We start from the raw sequence: 25298 nt of genomic DNA on the forward strand, positions 1-25298 counted from the left end.
TTACAACCTTTGTGACCTTGGGTAAGTCATCTGACATCTCTAAGTTTCCTCCATTGGTAAAATGAAGAATTTAGAGTCCATAGCCTCTGAGGCTCCTTCCCAATCTCCATCTATGATCCTACAATCTCTTATGTCCTTCCTACTTCTAAATACAATGATCTTGTGTTACAAGAGCTAGTGCAAATGACTGGGGGCTTTAGTTCCTCCTAGTGGTGTAAATTACCATGTCTCAGGCTCTCCTTTTGCTCCCACTTTTGTCCCTACCTGGTAGAGGCTGCCCCACCCTGCTTCCTCAACCAGTTATACCTGCTGGGGGATGAAGACAGAGTCTAGGGAAATGGGGGAGTGGGAGGATGGAAGATATGTTGGGATTGCCCTCCCAGCCCCTAGGAAGTCCAGAGCCAGGGCCTGGATCTGGATTTCTTTATTAACAGACATGAGCACACGCCATTACAGAAGTTTGTGCTTTCCAAAAACAGTTACTAAACGTGAAAAAGGATACCAAGCGACAAGAGGAGGGCAGTTTGGGAGAGGGGGCTGGTTCCTGGGGGAAGGGGGGAGTACCCCTACAACCCTACTACCTAGGCCCCTCCCATGGCCCAGCTGAGCCAAGGGGACCATGTGAGCCATATAGAGGCCTCCAGCCCGGGACCTGCCCAGCAGGAGGGCAACATTAGAGAAGGCTGAAAGGCCAGGGCCAGGGGAGGATGGCAGATGGTAGAGACCCCCCGCCTCCCATTCACTCAGGATCCATTACAGGGATAGAAGTCTCTTTACTGTCACCCTAACCCATGTTGGCCTGAGGACTCCACCTTAGCCTGACCCCAGCTGGGTTACTCCTGGGGGGAGGGGGAGGGAGGGGTCCCATGGAACCAGAGCCCACAGAGCCATTTATTGCCATGTTTTTAAATTCGTGCAAATTATCCAAGCCCTGGACAGAGAATGCAGTGAGTGATATTTTTTCAAGAAACAAAACAAAACAAAACAAAAACTAAGAAAAGGATATGTATAAGAACCATTCTCCCTGGAGTCTGAAAGCAACCCCAGGGATGGCTGGCTAGGCCTGGGGTCTGGGCCTCTGATACAGGCCAAGAGAGCTGAAGTGGGGTACAGAGATCTACCTCCTCAATCCCAAGGGATATGGAGGGGGAGGGTGTGAAACAGCATCTCACTACCAACAGAGAGGAAAACCAGTCAACTGTACACTTTTCCTATCAACTTTTAAAAAAAAGGGAGAAAAGCTATAAAAGTCTGGGCCCCCCCATGGCAGGACAGGGGAATGGGGAGGTGGCCCCGTTTCGGGACAGGGGCCGGGAGTCCAGAGTCACCACCAACCAGGTGGAAATGCTGCGGACGAAGGCGCGACGGGCCAGCTGGCATGGAGCCCAGAAAGTGGGCGGCCTTCACATGGTGTCTGCCTGGGAAGACCTAGCCGGAAGGGCTAGACACTGCCTCCAAAGGCCTCCTCTTCCTCAGGCACAGGGTCCGCATCCCAACAGGTAATGTCAATCTCTGGTGGGAGAGTGAAGACATAATCAGGAGAAGCAGAAGAGCTACCTGGGCCCTCTCCTTGTCCCCTAGCTCTCCACCCTGGCTGTGACCTTCACTGGATCATAGAGATTGAGTCCAAATCCCTCACTTTACAGAGGAAGAAAGTGAGGTCTAGAAAAAGAACATTCTGGACTTGATCAAGGTCACACAGGTAATAATAAATGGCATAGTTGAAATTCAAACCCAGGTCCTCTGGGTTCAAATCCAGCTGTCTTGCTAATGTCAATTCTGATGTTCTAAACAATGGCGCTCCCTTCTTCCCCCAGCCCCATACACACTCTTCTTGACATGGCACCCAACTATAGAAGTCTTCCCTCAGGACCTGGCTCAGTGCTTGCTAAGGTAGCATACAAGCGAGGTGGGGAAGAGAACCCATGGAGATCACTCACAAAACTATCCTTAGACCTATGGTTGGGGTTTTTTTTGTTTTTTGTTTTTGGCTAAGCAATGGGGCTAAGTGACTTGCCCAGGGTCACACAGCTAGTAAGTGTCATGTGTCTGAGGCCGGATTTGAACTCAGGTCCTCCTGAATACAGGGCCAGTGCTCTATCCATTGCAACACCTAGCTGCCCCTAGACCTGTTTTTAAATAAACAACTGGGACATGCTCAGTACCTGAGCCTCAGTTTCCTCACATATAAAATGGGGGAGGAACACAACTCTAAATCCTATGATCTTTATACAGGTAAACACCTTGAGCGTGACAAAAGGCCTGGCCTCTAAGAGCCCAGGAACTGGATTCATCAACAGGAATCCCTGCCCAGCCAGCCTTCCATCCCACCCAATCCCTTACCTGGGGGTTTGTTGTAGAATACAGGAGGTGGGGCTTTAGCAGATAGCTCTTCTGATTGGGCAAACTCCTCATCCTGTGATTGGCTGAAATATCCCTCACTGGCCTGCATTGAGAAAACTCAAGGTCATCAGGCTCAGCTGGCCAGCAGTTTCACCTTTTCCCAAGGTGTTTTATGTAGGCTGAGGGGGAGGAGTGGGGCAGGGAGGAACATGTGAAGGGAAGGCCCTATTAGGCACTGAGCACATTACCCCAGCAACCAGAGACAGGTAATCTCTTTGATGCCATCACTGGTTGCCAGGGAAATGCAGATCCCTTGCTTTGGGGTCCTGGGCAAAAGGACAAATACTGAGGCAGGATGTATGGGAGCCCCCAACCGGCCCCATTTCTGGTCAGAATTTGGACTTCCTCATAATTAATCCAGGCAATTAGATCCTGAGCAGGGGAGGGGTCAGTGAAGGGTGCTGATGCAGCCTAGCGGAGAGGGAAGGGTGACTGATGGGGGAGAGGGGCTCTAAGCAAGAAAAGAAGAGGAGGAGGGGTGATGAGGTGTTGATAAAGGATTGAGAGAAAAAAGGAGTGGTCAGAGGCATTGATCTTGTGGGGAGGGGAAGAAAAGGCTCTGTGAATAGAGTTCTGGAGTAGGAAGGAAAATCAAGGGCTGGACTGGCCCTAGAAAGGGATGGTGACTAACATGGGGGGTGGCACCTGAAGATGAGATGGGTCCAGTAGGGGAGGGACATTGAGAGGGAACTGATAGAGGCCAGAGCCTACTCCCACACAAAAACCCCCAACTGCTCACACCCCTTCCTCCTGCCTCTCCCCTAGATCAGGCTCCAGAAGGCCTCCCTCTGATCCCCCACCTGTGTCCCCTCCTTCTGGGTAGTTTCTCCATTCGTTAGCAAGTGGGCTTCCTGCTCTGGCTCCAGCTCCTCCAAGTCCATGGGCAGGGTCTCAGACACCAGGACATCTTGTTCAGAGCCAGGGTGGGACCCCTCCATCCCGCCCACATCAGGAGCTTCACGGTCACCCTCCTCAGGGTCACAGAATGTAGCTGGAGGCTCAGGCAGCTCATCGAAGTTCAGGAGGTTGGCGCTATTGTCAGCAGGCAGTATGGGGGGCTCTGGGGCCCCCTCCCCCAGTGGAGGAGGCTCTGGGGGGGCTACTAATTGAGACTCTTCCAGTATGGCCCCAGGCCCCTCCTGAGGTGGAGTTGGAGCCCTTAGATCAGCCTGCAGCTCCCATTCTGTGGGTTCGGGAGGGGCAATCCCATCACTCTGCCACAAGTCGATGAGGCTCTCCTGAGCTGGTGGTTCAGGGGGGCCAGCAGGCTCAGCCAGCTCTATCAGCTCAGAGCTCTCAGCAGAAGCAACTGGGGCTGCTGCATGTGCAGCCCCCACTTCTTCTTTGGTCTCCAGAAACACCAAGTCCTCCAGGGGCCCAGCTGTCTCTCCTGGAGGCTCCTTCTCCAACAAGGACTCTGCAATGGGCTCTATGACGGCAAAGGTCAGAAAGGTCAAAGGTAAATGTCATTCTTCCGAGAAGAATGCTGGGGGAGGGGAAGGAGGGGCCCTGGCCTCAGCAGCTCTCATCCAACCATCCAGCTCATTCACAGGAGCCCCTGGGAACCAGATGTCATGCAATGTTAGTAAAAGGGGCACTGGACCGGGAGTCAAAAGGTCTGGGCTTGAATCCTGATTTTGCTACTGCCAGCCTTTGTGACCTTTTAAGCCAGTCTCTGGGCTGCTCAGCTTTCTCCTTTCTCTTTATATCCCCAGAGCTTAGCACAGCGTCTGGCGTACAGTAAGCACCTAATAAAGATTTGTTGGCTTGACTTGACTTGAAGGGGTCCCATCTCAGGAGACCAGATAACCCTAACAAGGAGATTGGTTGGGGGTGGGGAGGGGGAGTGATCTTCCCCTAGTGACCAGCAGAGGCTGAAGGAGGTTGGCCCTGGCTCCAAAGTCAGAGAACCAAGATTTGAATCCTCCTTCTGACGTGACCTGTGTGTCCTTGGACAGGTTACTTACCCTCCCCTGCCCTCAGTTTCCCCATGAATAAAAAGGAAGTTAGACTAGGTGACCTCTGAGATACTTTCCAGTTCTAGATTTATGATACAAAGGGACTTGGGGGGAAGAGGGGATTATACTGCCCACCTCCTATGCCCTAGTAGCAGGAGAAAAGCAATTTTTCTCAAACTGAAGAGAACCCTGGCTCCTCAAAGATAAGAGGCAGAGAATAATAGCAAGAAGAACATTGGTCTAGGCTTTGAGATCCCCTAGGTGCCAATTCTGACTCTTTCTCCATTGGCGTACATCTGACCTTGGACAAAGCGCTCTTTCTCTCTCTCTGTTTCTCTGTCTCCTCTCTCTTCTCTCTCTCTCTTCTCTTCTCTTTTTCTCTCCCCTCTCTGTGTGTCTCTTCCTGTGTAAAATGAGGTAACTTCACTATATGTGATTGCTTAGGTCCCTTCAAGTTGTCCCAGAGCTGATGTTCTAAGGTTCTTCTACAGCAGGGCTATCTACCCTTTGTTTGTGTCCTGGACCCCTCTGGCCATCTGGTGAAACGCATGGACCACTTCTCAGAATGATGTTTTTAAATGCATAAGATAAAATGTATAAGATTGCAAAAGAAATCTAGAGTAAAAATAAAAATATAATTTTTTTTTCCCATCCAAGTGTACAGACTCCCGGAGATTGATCTATCCACGGAGTTCTGTAAAGCCCAGGTCTACACAGCTATGTTGGTTCTCCACCTGGGACATTGTTCTGAGAAGAGAAAGGATTCCCATTTCAGTCTCAGTGGCCTAGAATTTGTCTTCACCTCCAGCCTGCAGGACAGACCAGACCTACTATTTCATCTGCCTCAGGCTTAACCATCACAGGTATCAGGCGCCTCCTCCCTCTAAGCTATTGGACTAAGCATTTATGACTTGGGCCCAGTTAGCCTTGGACAAGCACCTTGTAGTTTTCAGTGTGTGTGTGTGTGTGTGTGTGTGTGTGTGTGTGTGTGTGTGTGTGTGTGTGCATGCGCATGTGTATGTGCTTGTGTGTATGCCTGGGGGGGAGGGGGAGGAAGAGGAGGCCTGGTGCCACTGAACACCCTCCTACTCATCCCCAAACCACCCTGAGTCCCTCACCTCTGCTGAGAGGCTGTGGCTGTGAGGATGTCACTTCATCCAGGGCCCGATCAATCTGGTCTGCCACAGGTGTGGAGGCGGAGCTGGAGTCCGAGGGGCTCCGGGCAGCTGCCGCTGCAGCCCTCCTGTGGCTGTCCATCTGGCTGCCTGTGAGGAAAAACAAGGGAGGCTCGTCAGGCAGGGGTCCCAGTGGAGCCGGGAGCCGGGGGCAGGGCTGGGCTGAGCGGCTCTCCTGGGTGGTCGACTCCGTCTCATCTCCCCCTGGGCAGCAGGTGGGGGGGCCTTCTCGCCTCCTGCCCCAGCTGGGGCCTCCTGACTCCTCCCTGGAGACAGGAAGAAACTGGGCTGGGGCAGGGAAGTCTGTCACTTCTCCAGTACCAGGGCGGCCGAGCAGATCCCTGCTGCTCCCAAACCTTTATTTTGAGCACCTAACCAGTGGTGCCCGATGCTGTGTCAGCCCTGCAGGGCCAGTGGAAGCTATCCCTGCCCCTGGAGAGGGACATGCAGTGGAGTCAGTTCTGGGGATAAGCATAGGCAGTCACTGATGTGGCCCTGGGGAAAATCGAGCGCAGGGGGGGTGGAGGCCTAGGTGGGAGAGGGGGCGCTGGGATGAAGGGCCCTCCTCACCCCCCCACCATGGTGTGGGAGCTGCTACCTACATGGGAAGGAAGAAGAAAGATTTGGGGTGCGGTGACAGGTGATATAGGGGAAGGGAGTCCGAGGAGGGGAGGAGGAAGAGGAGGAAGAGGAAGACGGCCCACTGTCCGGTCCCTTTATGAAAGGACAGTATGGACGACCTGCTAAAAGACAAAGACAGACGAGACAGAAAGAGAGCAGAAGAGAAGAGTCAGTCTTCCCCTGAAGAGGCCCCTGCCCCCAAGCCTTCCAGGAACCATCAGATGAATTCCACGTTTGGTCCCTGGAGGTGGGGGGAGACTTGGGCCCAACAAACCCTTGCATTGGGCAGACAGCCCAGGTCATATTGACACTACCAGGCAAGCTTAGTGTCATACTGATACTAGAGCCACAGAGCAATTCCAACCTCCTGTCCCTGACATCAGAAGAGTCAAGGGATCTCAGATCTAGAGCCAGAAGGGACCTTAGAGGCCACTGAGTCCAACTCCCTCATTTGACAGATGAGGAAACTGAGGCACAGAGAGGTTAGGTGACTTGCTCAGCATCACAAGGCTGGGGTGAGCAGGATAACTGGCATGCAACACAGCTTAGGCTGGTGGAATTAGTATCAGGCTGGGGACTTGCAGACCTGTACAACATCCTACCCCCAGGACTCACAGGATTCCTCAGCCAGCAATGGGTCAAGCATGATCGGGGAACCCCAGCCCACCTGATGCCCATGAGGCCAGGCCACTGAGTGGAGCTTCCAGAGGTTAGAACTCCAGGCAGAAAGATAGAGGTTTATATAAGGATATTTCCCCCCACCACTCCCAAACACATGCCTTTATGCCCATTGCTAGGCAAACAGTAGGCAATATGGAAGATGAGTGAATGGGCCTAACCTTTCCCCCACCCCTGCCCCTGGCATCAGAAGGCTGGGGTAAGCAGGGATAACTGCAGCACAGGTAGGAAGCAGAGCCCCCTTGGTGCCAGGGCAGATGCCTTGGCAGTGGTCACACTGCTTCGAGGATTAGGGAATGGCTCTGACAATGTGGCACAGCCTCAAAGCTCAAGGTGCAAGTCCCTGGACTAGTGTAGCCAGGCCCCCAGCGAGCCTAAGCCCACCTTGCGAGGAAAGCGGAAAGCCAGCAGTCCCACAGGGCAGCGCCTCTGGAGAGACAGCCACAGCACACCACGGCCAGCTCATTCCCAAGCCCTGCCAGGCAGGCAACATTGAGGGTGGTGCCAGGGGGCAGCCGGGAATGAAGGTAGGTGTGCAGCCCAAGGCTGCCTGCTTCGGACAAGGCTGCCAAAGGGTGTAACCTAATGTCACTAGCTAGGGCCTCCCCACCACCCTTGTCCCAGCTGCCCTGGGGGTCAGTGCCTCAGCACGGGGCCGAGCCCAGCGCTCCTCCATGATGAATCTCTGGGCAACACTAACAACTGGGCCAAGTTCCGAGGGTATGAGCCCTAGGCAAGACCTGAAAGGACTCTTCTCTCTACCTCCCTCCTCCCACATGCACCCCACTTTGTCCTTTCTCTTAGCTTAGGGATGGGCCTGGTTGGGGTTGGGGCAGCCCTGAACACCTCTTCTTGGCTGTTGTCAGAGGAAGAGCTCTCCTAGTCCTTTACCACGAGTCTGTTCCCTTTGAGCCCCTAGGAGGGACAGCACCTTTTTGACCCCTGTTTTGTTTCAGGTTAGGGGCTCCTGATGGGTTGGCCATATGCGTGTCCCTCCTTCTCCCCCAGTGACTGGTGCCTCCTCCCCATGGAGGGGGCCCCGGGTGCCCAGATTAAGGAACATTCCACTACGGGATTCCCCCTTCCCAATCCCCTGGTGGCAGGGGGAATTAGCTTTCCAGGGGCTAGGGTGAGAGGAGCTTCTCCCATCAATCCCAGGAGCTAAGCAGAACCCTTGGTCAGAGGGCCCAGAATACCAAGTGAGAGGATACCTGGCCTGTGGTTGAAGGGGGTGGGCATTTCACAGCTGCTAGCTGAAGCCACTCGCTCTTGCTGCTTGAAGAATTCCCGGGGGTTGTCAGGTCGCTGGGCAATGATGGCGGCTGCCTCCTGGAGCCCCAAGGGAAGCCCAATCAGGACCAACATCCCATGCCAGGCCTTCCCCAAGGCCAAGGGATCCACTGGCCTCTGGCCCCACCCCCACTGAGTGGACTCCACTCTCCAGAGGCAAGGGGTGCCATAGAATTTAGAGCTCAGATGGACTCAGGTGAGCTTCCCTGACCCTCCTACTACCACAACCTCAGAACAAGATCGCCTCACCTCCACTTCTGATTCCGACTTCTTCATCTGCGCCTCTTCCTCTTCCTCACGATGGTCACCCTGGCAACCCAAGTACAAAGTCCTGGGGCCTCCAGTCTTCCCTGAGCCCCACCCTCAAACAGTCTAGCCAGGGCAGCCTCAGCCTATTCCAGGGACCCCAAACCAGCCCTTCCACAGCTTCTCCCTTTATATCAGTGACCCTACTGTCCTCCCAGCCCCCAGGGGCTTAATGTTTCTGGAATATCTCCCGATGCCTCCCCCCATTCTCTGCCAGCCAAGTGTTGTCCCTATCCCTCCAAAGCATCCTGTCCACTCCACGCTGTCAGCAGCCTGGTCCAGACTCTTATCACTTCATGCTTGGCCTAACACAACAGCCTCTCAGACTCCAGTGTGTGCAGAGACACAGGGCAAAGGGAGGTGGGAGAGAGAGGGAGATCAATTTTCCTCAAGCACCACATCCATCAGGTCAGTCCCCTTCATGACCCATTCAAGAGCTGGTAATCATTCCCTTCTCTTCCTCTCTCTCTCTCCCTCTCTCTCTCTCTCTCTCCCCTTACAATCACTATGCACACCAATTTTTTCCTATGCGAGTCTCATTTTTCCAAATGGGGAACTAAGCTGTGTCTAGTGAAAAGACCAGTGGCCTTGGAGGAAGAGGACTCACATTCAAACCCTGGCTCTGCCTCAGTAGCTCATCCCTAAGTAAGTCACTTGCATTCTCTGTGCCTCAGTTTCCTCACCCATTGCAAGCCACAAACTCCCAAGCTCACTTGTACACAAGAAGGAATGCCTTTGTACAGCTCAAAGCTTTAGAGAAACAAGAGGTGTTATTATACTTTCATGCCCCTACAGGGCCAGGCAAAGAAGCAAGCCCAATAAATACCTCTGCCTTGACCCTGACAGTGAGGGCCAACTCTGCTGCCTCTCTGCTCCCTGCTGGGCCCTGACAACACACGGAGCCCACTGCCTCCTAGGGAACCCACTCCACCTCCAGAACTTACAAAGATCGACTGTTCCTTCAATCTCTGTTTGGCTTCCTCGGCTTCCAAAGTCTGCTGTTTTCTCCTGAAAGCACAGCATGGCAAATGACTGAGGGAGGAGGGAGTGGGAAAGTGCAGGAATGGAACACAGAGACCTTATGCCTAGGAAAAGGAGTGTTCTTTATCCAACCTGGGCCTAGGCTTTTCCCCAGAGATACCCTGGGTTTGTTGGAAGAATAGGACATGGGCACATAGGTGGCCCCAGACTGGAGTGGGGGTTGGGGAGGAAGGAGTGTCTCAATGATGGCAAATGAATAGGGGGAAGGGGAGGCCGTGGGGGCTGGCAGGCAGTGATGGAGATGGGAAGGGAAGGAAAGGAGCCACACCTGTGCTCCTCAATCTGCTGCTCCCTCTCCCGGTACCGCTTTTCCCTCTCCTCTTGTTCTAGACGCTCCTGCTCCATCCGCTCCTGCTCAAACTTCAGCCTTTCATCCAGGGCCTTCTTCCTCTCCTCCTCCTTCCTCAGCTCCTCTTCTCTCTGCAGCCCCAACCACAGCACACACCCTTTAGATGCCACACAGTCACACAGCTCTCCCCCAAGGACCCCCTTGTCCCAGTTAGGGTCCTCCTCCTAAAACCACCCTCCCTTCCCTATGTGGAGAGCTGCTCTACCCACCCTCCTCAATTGCTCCAGTACAAGCTGCTGGGAGGGTGGGGGCTTCTGGACAATGGGGTAGTGGAGGGGACAGGAAACCCCTGGTTCAAGCAGAGGAAGAGGGCTATGGCGGAAAGGATTGGGGGGCTCCTGGTTCTGCCAAGGAAAGACACAAGAAATGGGGAAGGGACCAGGGTGGAACTGGACAAGTCACTGGGCATTGCTCAGGAGTAGGGGGCTTTCAAATGGATCTCAGGGCCCCTACCTTGGCCTGCTCCCAAAACTGCTCCCGATTAAGCCGTTTCATTTCCACAGCAGCGTCTGTCTTCTGGTAAGTGGTACCCTGGAGGTGGAAGGGAAGGAGGAGATAGGTAAGCAGCTGGACACTGTGGGCAGAGCCTAAGCTAGGCTGGGAGGGGCCTGGGAGGGGCTGGTCAGGAGAAGGCAGCTCACCACAGGCTCAGCGTTCTCATCCTCCCTAAGTCGCAGTCGGTGCAGCACCGGGCTGGACAGGCGAGCCAGGCCATTAGAAAGCCGCTGTCCAATGGCACCAGCATCTATGTCCTCCACGCTGCTGGCGTTGACAATCACATCCACACCCTGTGAAGAAACCGGGTTCACTTCAGAGGGGTCGTGGCCCACAGGTGATGCTGAGGCAGGTACAAGACTCCCTTCCTTCCCTACATCTCATCCCCAAGTCCACACCTGAAAGAATTCTGCCACTTTGGCCACATGGCTGGCACAGGCACACTTGCGGGCATCTGGCACATCCTCACCAACCTATTAGAGAAGAACAGGGGACAATTCAGGAGCAACTCCCCAAACTTAGGCAATAGGTGGGCTTCTGGAAGGGCTCTCAGCTTTGTTCCAGCCCCTCAATGGGAGAGGCAACAGTGAGCTCAAAACTCAGCCTGGGGTCCAAACTCCTCATTTCCACCCCAATCCCTATTCCCCAGACATCCTAAAAATGCCAAATCTCAAAGCTGCAAAGGGCCATCTAGTAAAGAGTCAATAAGCATTTACTAAGAGCCTTACTATCTGTCAGGCACCATGCTAAATGGTGGGGGTTCAAAGAAAGGCAAAAGACAATCCCTACCCTCAAGGAACTCACAGTCTAATGGGGCAGAAAATAAGCAAACAAAAATGTACAAAGAAGATATGAACAGGTAAAAAAGGAAAAAAATCAACAGAAGAAAGGCACCACCTGTCTCCCTGACTGATACTATCCTCATACAAGGTGTCCAGTAAGTGGTTATCCAGCCTTCTCTTGAAGACCTCCCCAGGCAATCCATGCTACTTTGGGACAACACTAATTGTCAGAAATGGGTGGCTAGGTGGCACAGTGGATAGAGTACCTGGCCTGTAGTCAGGAAAATCTGGGTTCAAATCCAGCCTCAAGACACTTACTAGCTGTGTAACCCTAGGCAAGTCACTTAACCCTGTTTGCCTCTATTTCTTCACCTATAAAATGAACTAGAGAAGGAAATGGCAAACCACTCCAGTATCTTTGCCAAGAAAACCCCAAGTAGGGCCACAGAGTTGGACATGACTGAACAACAACAATTGTTAGGAAATTTTTCTATTGAACTAAAATCGGTCTCTTCAACTTCCTTCTATGACTCTTGGTTCTGCCCTTTGGGGATAAGCAGAAAAGTCTAATCCTTGCTGGCCCTGGCCCAGGGAAAGAACAAAGGCTCATAGACTTAGAGATGGAGGATAACCTAAAGGCCAACTGGTCCAACTCCCCATTTTACAGATTAGAAAACTGAGCCCTCCAGAGGCTTAGTGACTTACTCGAGGTCACACAGCCCCAGGATTTGAAGCTAGGCCCTCTGACTCCAAATCCAGTATTTTAAAACTAACCTAAGCTGCTTCATGGAGGAAGGGATAGTCTCCCCCCACCTCCAAATACTTGAAGCCAGCTCTTTTGAAGACTCTTCCTCTCCAAGTTCAACATCCCCATATTATGGCATGATTTGCAATCCCCACACCATATAGGTCACCGTCTTCTGGATGCTCTCCAAAAATGTGATACCCAAAATGCAATAACAGATGTGTTCTGACCAGACCTTCTGAACATCATACATATTCTTTCAATGCATTGCTGCACTGTGGACTGATATTGAACTTGTGATCCACTAAAACCCTCAGATCTCTTTTTGGACAAACTACTATCAGGACAGAAACTCTTCCTGAGTTCAAATCTGGCCTCAGACATTTACTAGCTGTGTGACTCTGGGCAAGTCACTTAAACCCAACTGCCTCAATTTCCTCATCTATAAAATGAGCTGGAGAAGGAAATGGCAAGCCATCCCAGTACCTTTGCCAAGAAAACCCCAAATGGAGTCACCGTCAGACATGACTAAAAAAGACTGAACAACAAAACTGACCAAGTGACTGACTGAGAAGCCCTCTCCCTCCTCCTTCCCTTCAATTGGAATCCAGTTCATGCAAGCCCAGAGTTTGGGATTTTAGGCCACCAGTGACGTGTACTTTGGACTAGATTGTATGTGGGAGCCCATCCAAATCTGAGATTCGTTGACTTTACCTTTATCCCTATGAAATTTCATCGATTCAGCTGAGCCTGGCTGCTTGAGATCTTTTTGGATCTGGACTCTTATCATCCATTGTATTAGCCATATTTTTCTATCCTGCTTGACATTTAACTATCCAGCTAATCATCCTGGCTTTGTGCTATCAGTGAATCTGATAAGCATTCTATTTATGCCTTTGTCCAGGTATCTGGTTGGTCAACCCAGATCAACTTGCTGAGCTTAAGGGCTGGTAAATCTTTGTGTGGGACTTTGTGTCTCATCCATTGGGGAAGAGCTGACTGCCTCACAGACTTTTTCCCGGTTGGATCCAACCCTCTGTGCTAGAGCTAGAAAAGGGAGCCTTCACTGAAGACTTGGCCCTTTTTGTCCTTTTTTTGCTTTCAGGGGTCAGAGCCCCAGGAATAAGTGGGCTTTGGGGTTCCTCCCAGGTCTAGATTTATGATCTCATGATTTCTATGAAGGGCTAAATGCTTTATGGGGTCCCTGCCATTCTCCAAAGCTGCTAACTGTTATATGTTTTAAACCTGAGACGGGGCCTAAGAAGAAGGTACCTAGACCCCAAGCTCTGCAATCCACCCTTTCAGGGGGAGTTTCTGGACAGCTCAAGCCTCGGAGGTTGTCTCCCAGCAATCCAAACTTTGAGTGCTCAGGGTGACCCAGGTTTCTGAAAGAAGAAAGGGTGTTCCTGAGAAGCACCAGACTCTTAGAGATCCCAAAGTTTCAACTTCTATTGAAAGAAGGGGGAATTAATGGGTGCTACTAGTCTCTTGGGGGAAATGGGATTGTATACATCAACAAGGAAGCAACACCATGATACAGAGGAGCAAAATACCTAGATTTTGACCTCTGCCATCACTGTGTGAATTATTCAGACAGTACAGGTCCAATGGGAAAGAAATTTAGGAGTACCAAGTTCATATGTTATCAGGAGAATCTAAACTACTAACAGGTGACTTAGAGCCCTGGGGGGGGGGAGGTGAGGAAAACTGTATTAATTGTTTAGGGGCTACTGTGAGTCCTCTATATGTTTTCTATATTTTCTAAGGCATGCTATAAAGACTATTTTGTATCTGAAGTGTATTGTTGTCTTGAGTGCTTGTGTAAGAACTGGAATGTCTTTTACACACAGCTATGGAGATCTAGACACGAACTGTATTTGACCTATATCCTGAGATTTCACAAAACAAACTGGGTGGTGGTGGTGGGGTAATTTGAACTAAAGGGTGGGGAGCTGTTCTCAAGGTTGACTATGGTCAAAGTAAGCCCAGAGCTTGGGGTGCTGGGTTTTTCATGGGTTATTTATTTGTATAAATTGATATTTTCTCAGCTACCGTAGAAAAATTTCCTGGTCTGGTCTCATCCCTTTCCTAACCCAGGAGACTAGGAATACATAGGTTTTGACTAGATTATCTACAGAGACCTTTCCAGCTCTAAATCCTAAATCCCATGACCTAGTCCATCCAACTTCATTTTCCAGATGATAACAAAGACCCAGACTGGTGACGTGACTAGCCGAAGACACACAAGTAGTAGGGGCAGAATTCAGAGCCAGGACTAAACCCAGTAAGTGTCTTCCCACTTATCCCAGACCCTTGGCCCAAAACACATACCCAGTTGATGAGAACATATTTGGGGAGTGCAGCCTGGGAGTCCTTGACACTGCAAAAGCCGTACATCACCTTCTGGTTCTCAAAATGGCCCGAGAGCTCCTGTAGGCCACCCCCTGAGGCAAGCAGAGGACACAGGGGTGGTAGGTCAGGTTGACCATTTGCAAATGAGTGGGTCCCCAAATTCCCAACTCTTCCCTGAAAGAGGAGCCTTGGGTGCTGAGAAAAACAGCCCAGGAAAACAGTATGTGCTCTTTCAGCTCACTGGATTCCTGGGTCCCATCTGACCCACTATCCTCCTTGAGTCTATCATAAATCATCAGATTACTTTGGCTCCTACTCCTACTCCCAACTCTCTTCAACCCCTCTGCTTGCTTTAGGAGGCCCCAGCTCAAGATTATTACTTCCCTGGGGGAAAACCAAGAAAAAATCCAGAATCAAGGGGAAGGAGAACAAAACTGACAAGAGAAAGCTGAAAGGGGGGAGGTGGTGTGTGGAGAAGACTGGAATGAGGAATGGTGAGAATTCTTACCTCCTGACGCTGCTAACTTGAGGTCATCTGAATCGTCCTCATATGTGTAAAGAGCCCTGGGGAGAGGGGAGGGGGAGAGGAGGAAAGGCTCAATGACTCTGCAGGCTGGATCGCTCCTCCTCTCCACTCCCACCCCTGTTCTCCAGGCCTAGGAGAAAATGGAGAGGAGGAGGCAGCGCCTCCAAGGAGGAGGGGGGCTAATGGGAAAGCTCTGGCAAGCACGGAGCCTAGCCCAAGACAGTTGGGAATCTCCTTGGGGCGGGGTCTCAGCAGAGCTCGTATGGGGACCAGAGTAGTCTCTGAGAATGAGCCAGCAGGATGTGCGGGGGGAGGCAGAGAAAGGGGCTGGGAGGGGGGGAAGGCGCGGTGGGGCCAATGCACTGGGCGTTACCATAGTAACCCGCAGCCAGGGCCATTTCCTCGGAAGGAGGGAGGGAAGGAGCGGGGGAGGCAGGAAGCGCTGGCCTCCGACTGCTCCCACTCCCCTCCCTTCCACTCCTCTTCTTTCCCCGTCTGGGTCGGCTGACCCTTGCCTCCGCTAGAAAACGCTTCTCTGGCCCTTGATCCCGGGTCCAGCCCGGAGGGAGCAGCTTGCCGGGCTGGAGTGGAGGCATCAAGGCCTGAGGGGTGGGTGCTGAAGTTTCGAGCCCAACGGCCAGGCCTTAACAGACCAGGCCAGGTTGGGTCATAATGGTTGGGATTTGAAGATAGGTGCCCTAGTCAATGAGCCGTTGGGGTGTGCGACGGCGCTTCCATGGAGACGGTTCCTTGGATACCGTTCCTTGGATACAGTTCCCCTCGTCCCCATTGGCTGGCTGGCTCGGAACGTACCTGGCCCGTGAGGTGGTACCCGCGCCCCCGCGTGCGCGCCCCACCCCCACCGGGGGGGGGAGGGTTGGGTAAAGAGGTGGAAATGCACTTCCCCCCTTCCCCCATATGGCAAACCCCCAGCCGTCGGGCTCGGGCCCAACTCCTCAGCCCAGGCTGAGCTGAAGCTCACACACAAAGGACCTGGCAGAAGTGGGCAGACCCTTACCCAGGGATCCCAAAGAACCCTTCCTTCTGCCTTGGCCCAAAGGGATGGAATAGAAGTGTCCTTCCTCTTCCCACCCCATAGTCCTCTTCCAGTCCCAAGACCCACTTTCCAAATTAGCCTTTCTCCCGGAGTGTCAGCTGGGCCCTATTCCCTCCTAGACTCAGCCTTCCTCCCAAGCTCCCTCCTCAGCTGTACCCTTCTCCGACTCCCAGTAGAGAACAGTACTCCCATCCTGCCTTCTGCCCCCTCTTCCCCCCCACCCCCCTCTCTATTCATTATCCCTAACCTGGACCTTTCTATCTATACTCAGACTGAAGACTCATGCCTTCCTCCCAAAAGGCGCCTCTTCCCTTTCTGCCGTGAGCCTTACTTAGGGGGAGCTGTAGAACTAAACCAAGATCCCACACTTTCCTATCTACCCACCCTCTACATTGGGGCAAAAAGGAGCCTGTCTGGTCCACTTGTCCACTTCTGCTTTCCAGGTGGAGAATTCCTCTTCTCTCCATCTCCTACCCTACAAACTTTCTCTGCAAACCTGACCCTCACCCCAACCTTTCCAGCTTCTTGGTCTCTTTATAACCAGCAAACTTATAGTCCCATCCTAGATGTTACAGCCTCACTGGTTTATTATCCGCTTTGGCCTGTTTGACACAGTTCTCATCTCTCCAACCTTTTCAGATCCTGGACTGGACAGTCAGGAGTTTGGGGCTTTAGTTTTGGGTCTGCCATTCACTTTGTGTGTGTGATCTTGGACAAGTCATTTCCTTCCTCTCTGGAACTCAATTTCTTTTTGCATAAGATCAGAGTGTTGGCTTCCAAGATTAATATTCTATGATTTTATTTTGCAAATGAAGAAGCTGAGGCAGGAGAGATACTAAGGATCCCTCCCTAGTCTACCAAGAGGGAGTGGTGAAAAAGCAAGCTTCTGGGATTTCCACAGTCCAGCCCCCACCCCCACCCCTGGGCTTTTACTCAGACTGATAATGAGTCACCACATTTTCCTCTTCGGGCCAGTTCCCCCTGGCCTCAAGGCTTAGCTAGTACCTTTCAACTAAAGCAGCCACTCAGAAAGCCTCCAGGTCCACCCAGCCTTAATACCCTCACACCCCCAGGAGCTAGCCATAGGCAAGTGAGAGACCTAGGACAAGGAAAAGTTGCTAGGAAACAATCGCCAACTCTTTCCCATACTTAGAAGAGTCTAGGGAAGCCAGAGGTGCAATCACACCAATCCAGCAGCTCACCACCTTGACTCTTATTCTCCCACTGAGAGAGGTTGGTTACTTCACTAATCAAATGGGAATAATCCCTGCACCATCTGCCTCACAGGAAAGCACTTTTAAGCCACTACAGAGATGTGAGTTAATATTACTAGTTTCTCTGAGCCTCATTGTCCTTGTCTGTAAAATGGAAATAATACCTACACAATCTACTTCTGAGTATCAAACAAGCTCTTTGTAAACCTTAAGGTGTTGTCTTTACTATGGTATAGTGGGAAGAGGCCTTGAAGTTTTAATCCTGGCTCTGCCTTTTACTCCCAGTGTGACCTTGACCAAGTCATTTGCCCTGGGTTAGAGGAGGGATTTAGCTGTAAAATAATTCAATTAGATAATCTCTAAAGTCTCTTCCAGTTCTAAATATCTGATCAAAATTGTTATTCCCCAGATGGCCCGGATCTGTGAGCCCCCAGGGCTGCTGAGAGGATGGAGGCAAAGAGTAGATCAGAAAGTTCCATTAGAGCTAGATAAGGAGTTTGGGGAGACCAGCGATTGACAAACCTAACCCTTCCCTCCCTCCCTTCCTTTACAAAGCTCATTTCCTGTGACATCAGGGTCCCAAGGGCTTCGTCCCTCCTGGGTAGGCCTGCCCCACCCCCAGACCCTCAAGAAAGCAATTGTGTGGGGCTAGGGAGCTCCTGGCAGCTACCAGATCAGCTGCAGCTGTTGTGTCTCTTTGAAAGCCCACCTGTGGCCCAGGCCGGAGGAAGGGGGCCTCAGACAGCTGCTGCTCCCTTCCAGCCCCAGCCGGGCCCCTTTGAAAGCCATCCTAGACACCCACTCCTTAGTCCTCCATCCTGAAAACAGAATCTTAGAACTGGCAAAGGTCCTCTCCACACGCCTCCACCTTCTTACTTTCCAGAGGAGAAAATTAAGATCCACAATGGGGAACTGACTTGTATAAGGACACAAAGTGAGGCAGCAGCAGGGACAGAATTCCCAATGCTTTGCCAGGGGGCAGAATTGGGTTGGTATTTAAATTCCAGGCTCCTGAAATATTTTACAAAAGGACTTTCCTTCACAGTACCTTCAAAAAAACCCACTGGGGTCCCTTAGGCACTGAATTGGAGTCAGAGGTTCTAAGTTCAAATCCTTTCTCCACCAATTACTATCTGGGTGACTTTGGGCAAATCATTTAACTTCTCTGAGCCTCAGTTTCCTCATCTGTAAAATAAGAGGATTGGGCTGGATGACTTCTAAATTCCCTTCCTACTTGAAGTCCATGATCCTATGATCTCATCAGAGGGGCTGTTAGATCAGCACTGAACCCTGACCCAGCTGAGTCATCTGGGAACTTCACTTGCCCTTTTGGTCCACTTTGTTCCCTAGCTCCCATTCCAGGCTGCCCAGGCAGCAACAGGGTAGAAAGCAGGGCATCTCCAGATCTCTGGCCTGCTCTAGGATCAGCTCTGCTGGTCTCAGAAAAAGCCAAGCCCTCAAAACCAGTTCTTTCACTGCCCTGGCCTCTTTGAAGTAACCCAGGGCCATGTTAGCCTCCCCAGGACTGAAAGCTTTCTGCCTGGAATGGGATTGGGGTTTGGTGCTACCTTCCCTCCAATCAGCCCTGGGGAAAATGATATAACTAAGTGCCACCCGGCCTCTGCAGCTTCCCTCATCTTTGCATTCTGGGCCCATCAAAGTTGGTATTCTGTACCCCTAGGGGAGACAGAGTCAAGAGCTCCATTGTACTCCCTCTCTACCTTACCCTCTACTCAAAACTAAAGCTGGAGCAAGAAGTAAGGACTCCAGGACTGCCCAATACACTATCCACAGGTCTACCCAAGACCAGACTATCCCTCCTTAAAACCCCTCCCAAGGACTCTGGGTCCCCTCCCTAACTCACTCACAGCCTGAGAAACAAGCTTCCAGGTTTCATAGGCTCTGAAAAGAACCTTGATATCCCACCTAAAGAAACTAAGGTCCAGAGAGGGGAAATTACTTTCCCAAAGTCACCCAGAGCTGGCCTTTGAACCCAGGTTTTTTGATTCCTATTATAGGTCTCTCTCCACTATATCTCCCTCAGTCTTACCATCCTGAAGTCAAGTGAATCTCCCCTCAGCCCCCCTCCTAATCCATATGGGTTGTGATGCACAGGCAGTTGATGAATAACTTGATCTGGCCGCATGGACTGGGCTCTGTAGGCTGCCCATGGAGGCGGAAGGCCCAGTGCCTGGGAAGCCAGTGCCTCTAATGATCAAGAGGCTGTGGGTGGGGCCTGGGCTATGACTATACCCCCAAATACTGAGTTCCAAGGATGCTTTGTGGTGGTCTAAGTGCCAAGACTCTGGGTGTGGGGCCCCCTATCACTAAAGGGAGCCCAAGGGGGAAAGCTAGTTGTAGCAGAGCATCTTACTCAGTTTGTGAAGCAGGAAGTGTTTCTCCTGGAGTGGAAGAGCAGTCAATCAATAAGCATTGATTACATGCCTACTACGTGCCAGGGAGCATTTTCTCCAAAGGATAAGTGTAGGCAGGGATGGGCCCAGGGGTCAAGAAGAATGAAGGTAAACAGGCCAGAGTCTGCAGCACAAAGGTCTCAAATCATGGCCAGGAGAGCCCCTGCTTAAATCCTTCATCTTCCTTCCAGTCATGGACTCATCCCATGTTCAGGCACAGCTAGGTTGGGGATGTGGGGGGCACCAGGGGTGGGGGTGGGACACAGGAAGGGATGGGGAACAGACCAAGAACTACATTTAAGATTGCATTAGCAAGGTTCTGATCCTGGCTATCCCATTGAGACCTATGAAACCTTCATTAAGCTAGTTATTTCTCCTCTCCCAGCCTTAGTTTCCATATCTGTCAATAAGAAGACTTGACTAAGTGATCATTAAGCTCCCTTTCTACTTTGCATCCTGAGGTATGATCCATTCCCCACCAATGTGTCCTGCTTCTTTAAGACCCTAAATAGCCCAACACATAGTGGTTCTGGGCAGACTCCAATGAGGGCTCCAGCCTTGTCATCCTGACTTGGCCTGGCTCACCCTACCAGCCTCTGCTATTGTCCGCTCAGCTCTTCTGAGAGTTATCCCTAGTCCCTACCCAAGGGAGGCTGGGGTAAGACAAGTGACTGACCCACACTCCCCCAGCTTGTCCAGCTTGTGCCCTCCATCATCAATAGCCCCAGCCCCTGCACTTAGGTCAGGGCAAGGAGAAGCTGTCTCCTACCAACTGGTCCCTGGGCAGCTAATTTTAGTAACTCCAATTTCCCTCCGGCCCTGGCCTCAGGCCAGTGGTGCAATGCTGGTGTGGCAGGAACCAGTATGTACATGATCCCCCCCTCCCTCCAAATCCCCCAGGCCTAAACTTCCCATCAGCCTCATTCTACCCATAGCCAGACCCCCGACTCAAGCCCTGAATTCTCCCCCAGTCTTACTGTCAGAAGGTGAAGTCTAGGTCTTATCTTTTAGAGAAAGAATACTTTGTCTTTGGAGGTGGGGGTGGGAGTGGGACAGGACATTCCCCCCAGGTAGTGGAAAGGGACCAAACTGGGGGAGGGGGAGTAACACCATAGGAAGACCTCATGGGAGGAGGGCATCTTAGGTAATAGCTATATACATAGGAGTTGGGTCAGAACTGCCCCCACCCCCTGGGAGCTTCAGGGCACTTAAAAAAAGGCTACTCCCATGAAGTGATACCCAGATTTGTGCCCACCCCACCCATAACCCAGAAAACCAAGGGAAGAAGGATGATTCGAAGCCTTAAGAGTCTCTCCTCAGCTACAGGGTGCAGGGCAGGGACTGAACCTTCAGCCAGACCGCAGCAGGTGGCAGCAGCCTCTCCCTGGGGCTGTCTTGAGACCAACAGCTGGGGCTGGAACTCCAGCTGCTGGAGCCATTTTGAGGGGCCCGCCCAGCCCCTCAAGGCCTCTTGCCCCACCCCTCTCCACAAATCCCCCTGATTTGTAACCACCTCCCCCAGAACCAGCCAGCTAGTTCAGAACCAGCCCCTCCCCTCCACACAGACAAAGTTAACTCATTGGGGTCCCTTCCACAGTCAGCGCTACCTCATGGCCCCCATATACTCATTGCTAGCCCCCTGAGCTAACCATCCAGACTCAAAGCTAACTCATTGCCCACCCAGAAACAGGGCTAGTTCATGGGGGTCACCCTAGGGTCAAGGCTAGCTTTCCCCCCATCTATGACTCAGAGTTAACAGTGATCTCTCTCTCTCACACACACACACACACCCCTGAAACAATTCCTCCTCTGGACTCACAGCTAGCTTGGTCGCCTTACAGGGCTCAGAATTAACTTACTGTCCCTACTCTAAGAATCACGGCTAGTGCACTAGGGTTCATCCTTCAAACTCAGTACCAGCTCAGTAAGGGTTCATCCTCCATATTCAGAGCTAACTTGATTCCCCCAGACTCAAGACTAACTCAAAGATTTTAATGAGAGCCCTTAAGACCCAGGCTCCCAGTAGTTACAGCTATTGTGCCTTTCTCTCTTGCCCAGGACAAAGGGCATACACATGGGGCTGGGATTTAGATACTCTGGCCTACTATCTCTTATTTCCAGGTCCAGGGACCTGGATGTGGACTTCCAGAGGGGGACTAAGCCCACGGGAGCCTGGTGGGGAATTCTGTACCTAGGGGCCCCCACCCCCTCCCAATCTCAGGAATTGCACTGGCTGGAGGCTGGTTTGTCCTCTATCCAATTCAGCAAACATGTATTAAGTACTCAGTATGTACAAAACACAGTAACATATCTAGGCTAGTGTGGGGCTGCTGCCTGTACCCAGGATTCTTCTATAACCCATCCCACAGTTCTGGTTTTCTAGTTTCTTCACACCCATCCTCCCGGGCTCCCTGGCTATCACCATATTAACCCCAGCACCAGTACAGAGAACTGGTCCCCTTTTAGAGAGAATAGGAAATTGAACCATCCCACCACCAAGACTCAGGGCAAGCTTATTGGGGTTCACTCCTCCAGCTTCAGAGATCCAAGCCCTCTTTGCCCCTCCCCTTCATCCCTAGGTCCGGTCACACAAGGCCTCCTAAGATCCACAGGAATTGGGGAAAGAGAAAGGAGGATCTGAGGAGAGAGAGAGAAAGGCATGGGAGCATAGGAGAATGAGATGGAATAAAGCAGAGAAGGTGGGGAGGGGCTCATGTTCTGGGCGTTGAAATGGAATCTCCTGGCTGGGATGGGGATGGGGGTGATGAGGTGGTATCAGTGAATATCCTTCAAGGATTCTCTCCCAGCTCTTAAAGCCCTAGGGACACTCCTGGGGCTAGATCCATGCCTCTAATATTGCTGCCCCAAGCTGGACTCCCCCGACCAAATTCTCCAAGAAAAAAAGGGCCGGCGTGCGTGGAGAGGCACCCCCCGGGGGGGCGGGGCTCTCGAAAAGGGTTCCCCAGCACCTAATCTCCAGATAGCAACCCCAGCCCTTCCCCTCCCCCTCCCCTCCTGATACATCCCCTCGATCCCTCCTCCTCCCCACCGCGCCCTCCTTCTCCTCCTCCTCCTCCTCCCTCCCTCTTTCCCTCCTTCCTTTGTGCAGCCGGCTAGGGCCGGGCCGGGCCAGGGCCCTCATTCAGCCGGGCAGTAGTATCTCGGAGCCCAGGCCTGAGTTACCATCCACCCAACCCCAACCGACTGGACTGGAAGGTGCCCTTGGCTGGCCCAGGAGCGCGCACACACACACCTGCCCGGAGCTAGTCGACGGGAGGGGACACAGGGCCCGGGAGCCACCAAGGGAGAGGGTCCCCAGGAGCTCTTTAGAGCCTTCGGGGATGCACATCTGGATCTAATCTCCAGTCCTCCAACCAAGCTTTCCTAGCCCTCCCCCCACCTAGGGCTCAACTCCGACCAATAAGCCCCCCATTTACACCCCCCAACTCTGAGCTCCTGGCCCCGCCCCACCGGGCCTGGCGCGGCCCCACCCGGAGCATCCCTCCGGAGGAACCCCCCTCCCTCCCCAGCCGGATCACACAAAGGCGGCCCCCTCCCCGCTAGGGCTCGGGCTAGTTCTGCCCAATGCACCATTTTCCGGGGCCCTCCTGGGGATCCTCCGAAGCCCCCGCCCAGCCCAGGCTCTGGCGCCCACCCAACTCCACACACACACACTGGACGGGAACACAAAGAGGCAGCCCCCTTCCCCGAGCCCAGGCGGGCAAGGGACAAAGGGTCCGAGGCTGGGGGCCCCGGGGGCCCAGGCCGAGCCGCCGCTCACCAGTCGGCAGGGCAGTCCTCCTGGATCACCTCCTGGTACGCCGCCAGCAGCGCCAGGCGGTGGCCGCTGAAGCTGACACTGGCCATGGTGCAGCCGGCAGGCCGGGGGCTGCAGAGGAGCCGGGCCGGAGCCGAGAAAGCGGCGAGGGATCGGGCCGCTGCTTCTGCCGCTGCCTCGGAGAGAGACACTGCAGCGCAGCACAGCCCAGCACAACCCAGCCGGGGGAGGGGAGGGGAAGGGAGGGGAGGGGAGGGGAGAGAGGGAGGGAGGGGAGGGAGGGGAGGGAGAGAAAGCTGGGCAGGGAGGGGAGGGGGAGGGGGAAGGAGAGGCAGGAGGGTGGGGGGCGCGATGCTCCGCCCGGCCCCTATTCCGCTCGGTCCTAGCGCCAGGCTCTACAGAGCGGGACCCGGTGGGAGGGAGAAGGACTAGTCACGCCCCCTACCCCCTCACCCTCAACGGCCTTCTTCCGGTCCAGACTCCTGACCCCCAGCCCCACCATATCCCAACCCTCTTGTCCCTGTCACTGTTCCCCTTCCAGTGACACTACATGGTCAGGCAAACAGCACAGGTACTTTGGGAACACTGCTGCATCACTGCCCTCCCCCATCCAGCCAAGGCATCTTCCTTCTCCCCACCTCCCTCAGAAACTCTGCCAAGAGTCCAGGGCTTTTTTGGTCCTTATAGCCATCCCTGGGCCCATCCAGTCTTAATAGGTCCCTAACCCTAGTCCACCTTCATGCTCCTTCTCATGTTTATCCCCATCATCCTACCCATGTCTTCATAGCCTTCTTATACACAACCTCATCCCCCAGGCCATTCACAAATCATTCTCCTACCTACCTTATCCTCAGCACCAACCCTATCCTGTCCCCAACCCTTGCCTATGCCCATCCAAATCTTCAACTCATTCTCAATCCATTCCTAGCCCTATTTTCTTTTTTTTTTTAGGCAATTGGGGTTAAGTGACTTGCCCAGGGTCACACAGCTAGTATGTGTCAAGTATTTGGTCTGAGGCTGGATTTGAGCTCAGGTCCTCCTGACTTCAGGGCCAGTGCTCTATCCACTTCGACACCTAGCTGCCTCTAACCCTATTTTCAACAACATCCCCAACCTAATCTTGTCACCATCCCTTTCCCCATCTATCCCATCCCCAAAACTATTCTCAACTCATTCCTATCCCTAACCCTATTAACCCTATATCATCCCTATCCCCATTCCATCTCCAACTGTATCCCTGCCCTTGACAATTTGAATCTTCTATACATCCTCATTCCTGTTCTCAAACTCATCTTCTACCCATTTCATCCCTAACCCCATTCTCATCCTCCTATCTTTTCCCCAAACCCCTTTCAATTCTTCTTTTTCCCATCCTTATCCCACTTCCTATCCCTGCTCTATCCTATCCCTGTCTCAATCCTCAGTCTGTCCTCATTCATATCCCTAATTCCATTCTTTTTTAAAATAAAATTTTATTGATATCTTTTGTTTTTACAATCTAAATTCCCACCTCTATTTCTCCCCTTCCCCTTCCCAAAGAGCCATCATTTGTAACAAAGAATTCTATCCTTATCCTCATCACTAACCCCATCCCTTTTTATCCCCAACTCTGCTCACACCCCACCCACCCTGATCATCTTGGTGACATGTAGGCAACTGAAGACACAGAACTGGAGGTCAGAAGAAGTTAAAATTAAAAATATGTTGGGAACCATGACATGAAAGTAATTGTTGAAGCCATGTAAGTGGCTGGTCTCTTTGTGGAGAGGATAGAGAGAGAAGAACCCAGAGTTGTGGAGAAAGTGCTTTGTCAACATTTAAGCGCTAGAGAAATGTGTTATTATTAGGAAAAGAAGTAGGACAGGGCTGTGACAAGACAGCCTAGGTGGGACTGTATCAACATCCTAAGACAATCTTTCTATATCTGAATACCCCCCAAACCTATTATCAAATGACTTTAGGAAGGCCCTCTGATCAAACCTATCTTTTGCATGGATTTCCCCACTGTGGTGGGGGGAAAAATCTATTTTCCCCTAAATTTGCTAAAACAAGAGGACATCTGAGTAGAAAAAGTACTTCATTTTAACATATCTTTTATCTTAATTCTAAGTAGC

The 25298-nt window shown here is 52.3% G+C and overlaps 1 protein-coding gene across 6 annotated transcripts; it reads right to left on the bottom strand.

Annotated features, from left to right (window-relative positions):
* Positions 1-408: 408 nt before the first annotated feature.
* Positions 409-23430, bottom strand: DBN1 (drebrin 1). Of its 6 annotated transcripts, none has more exons than XM_078150289.1 (16): positions 23188-23430; positions 14704-14759; positions 14175-14287; positions 10715-10789; positions 10463-10609; positions 10275-10352; positions 9741-9892; positions 9376-9439; positions 8375-8434; positions 8047-8164; positions 6139-6276; positions 5480-5626; positions 4663-4764; positions 3204-3832; positions 2344-2446; positions 409-1512 (listed from the first exon to the last, which is right to left on the bottom strand). In XM_078150289.1, the coding sequence occupies exons 1-16, from the start codon at positions 23271-23273 to the stop codon at positions 1442-1444; spliced, it is 2139 nt and encodes a 712-aa protein (XP_078006415.1). In that variant the 5' UTR covers positions 23274-23430; the 3' UTR covers positions 409-1441. The 6 variants fall into 6 exon arrangements, with proteins under 6 accessions (XP_078006415.1, XP_078006414.1, XP_078006417.1 ...); XM_078150288.1 differs by having other exon boundaries at positions 6139-6279; XM_078150291.1 differs by lacking the exon at positions 23188-23430 and adding an exon at positions 15095-15433 and having other exon boundaries at positions 6139-6279.
* Positions 23431-25298: the final 1868 nt, after the last annotated feature.

Source organism: Phascolarctos cinereus, unplaced genomic scaffold (assembly GCF_003287225.1).
Source record: "Phascolarctos cinereus isolate Bilbo 61053 unplaced genomic scaffold, phaCin_HiC Scaffold_2;HRSCAF=192, whole genome shotgun sequence".
NCBI classification, from domain to species: domain Eukaryota; kingdom Metazoa; phylum Chordata; class Mammalia; order Diprotodontia; family Phascolarctidae; genus Phascolarctos; species Phascolarctos cinereus.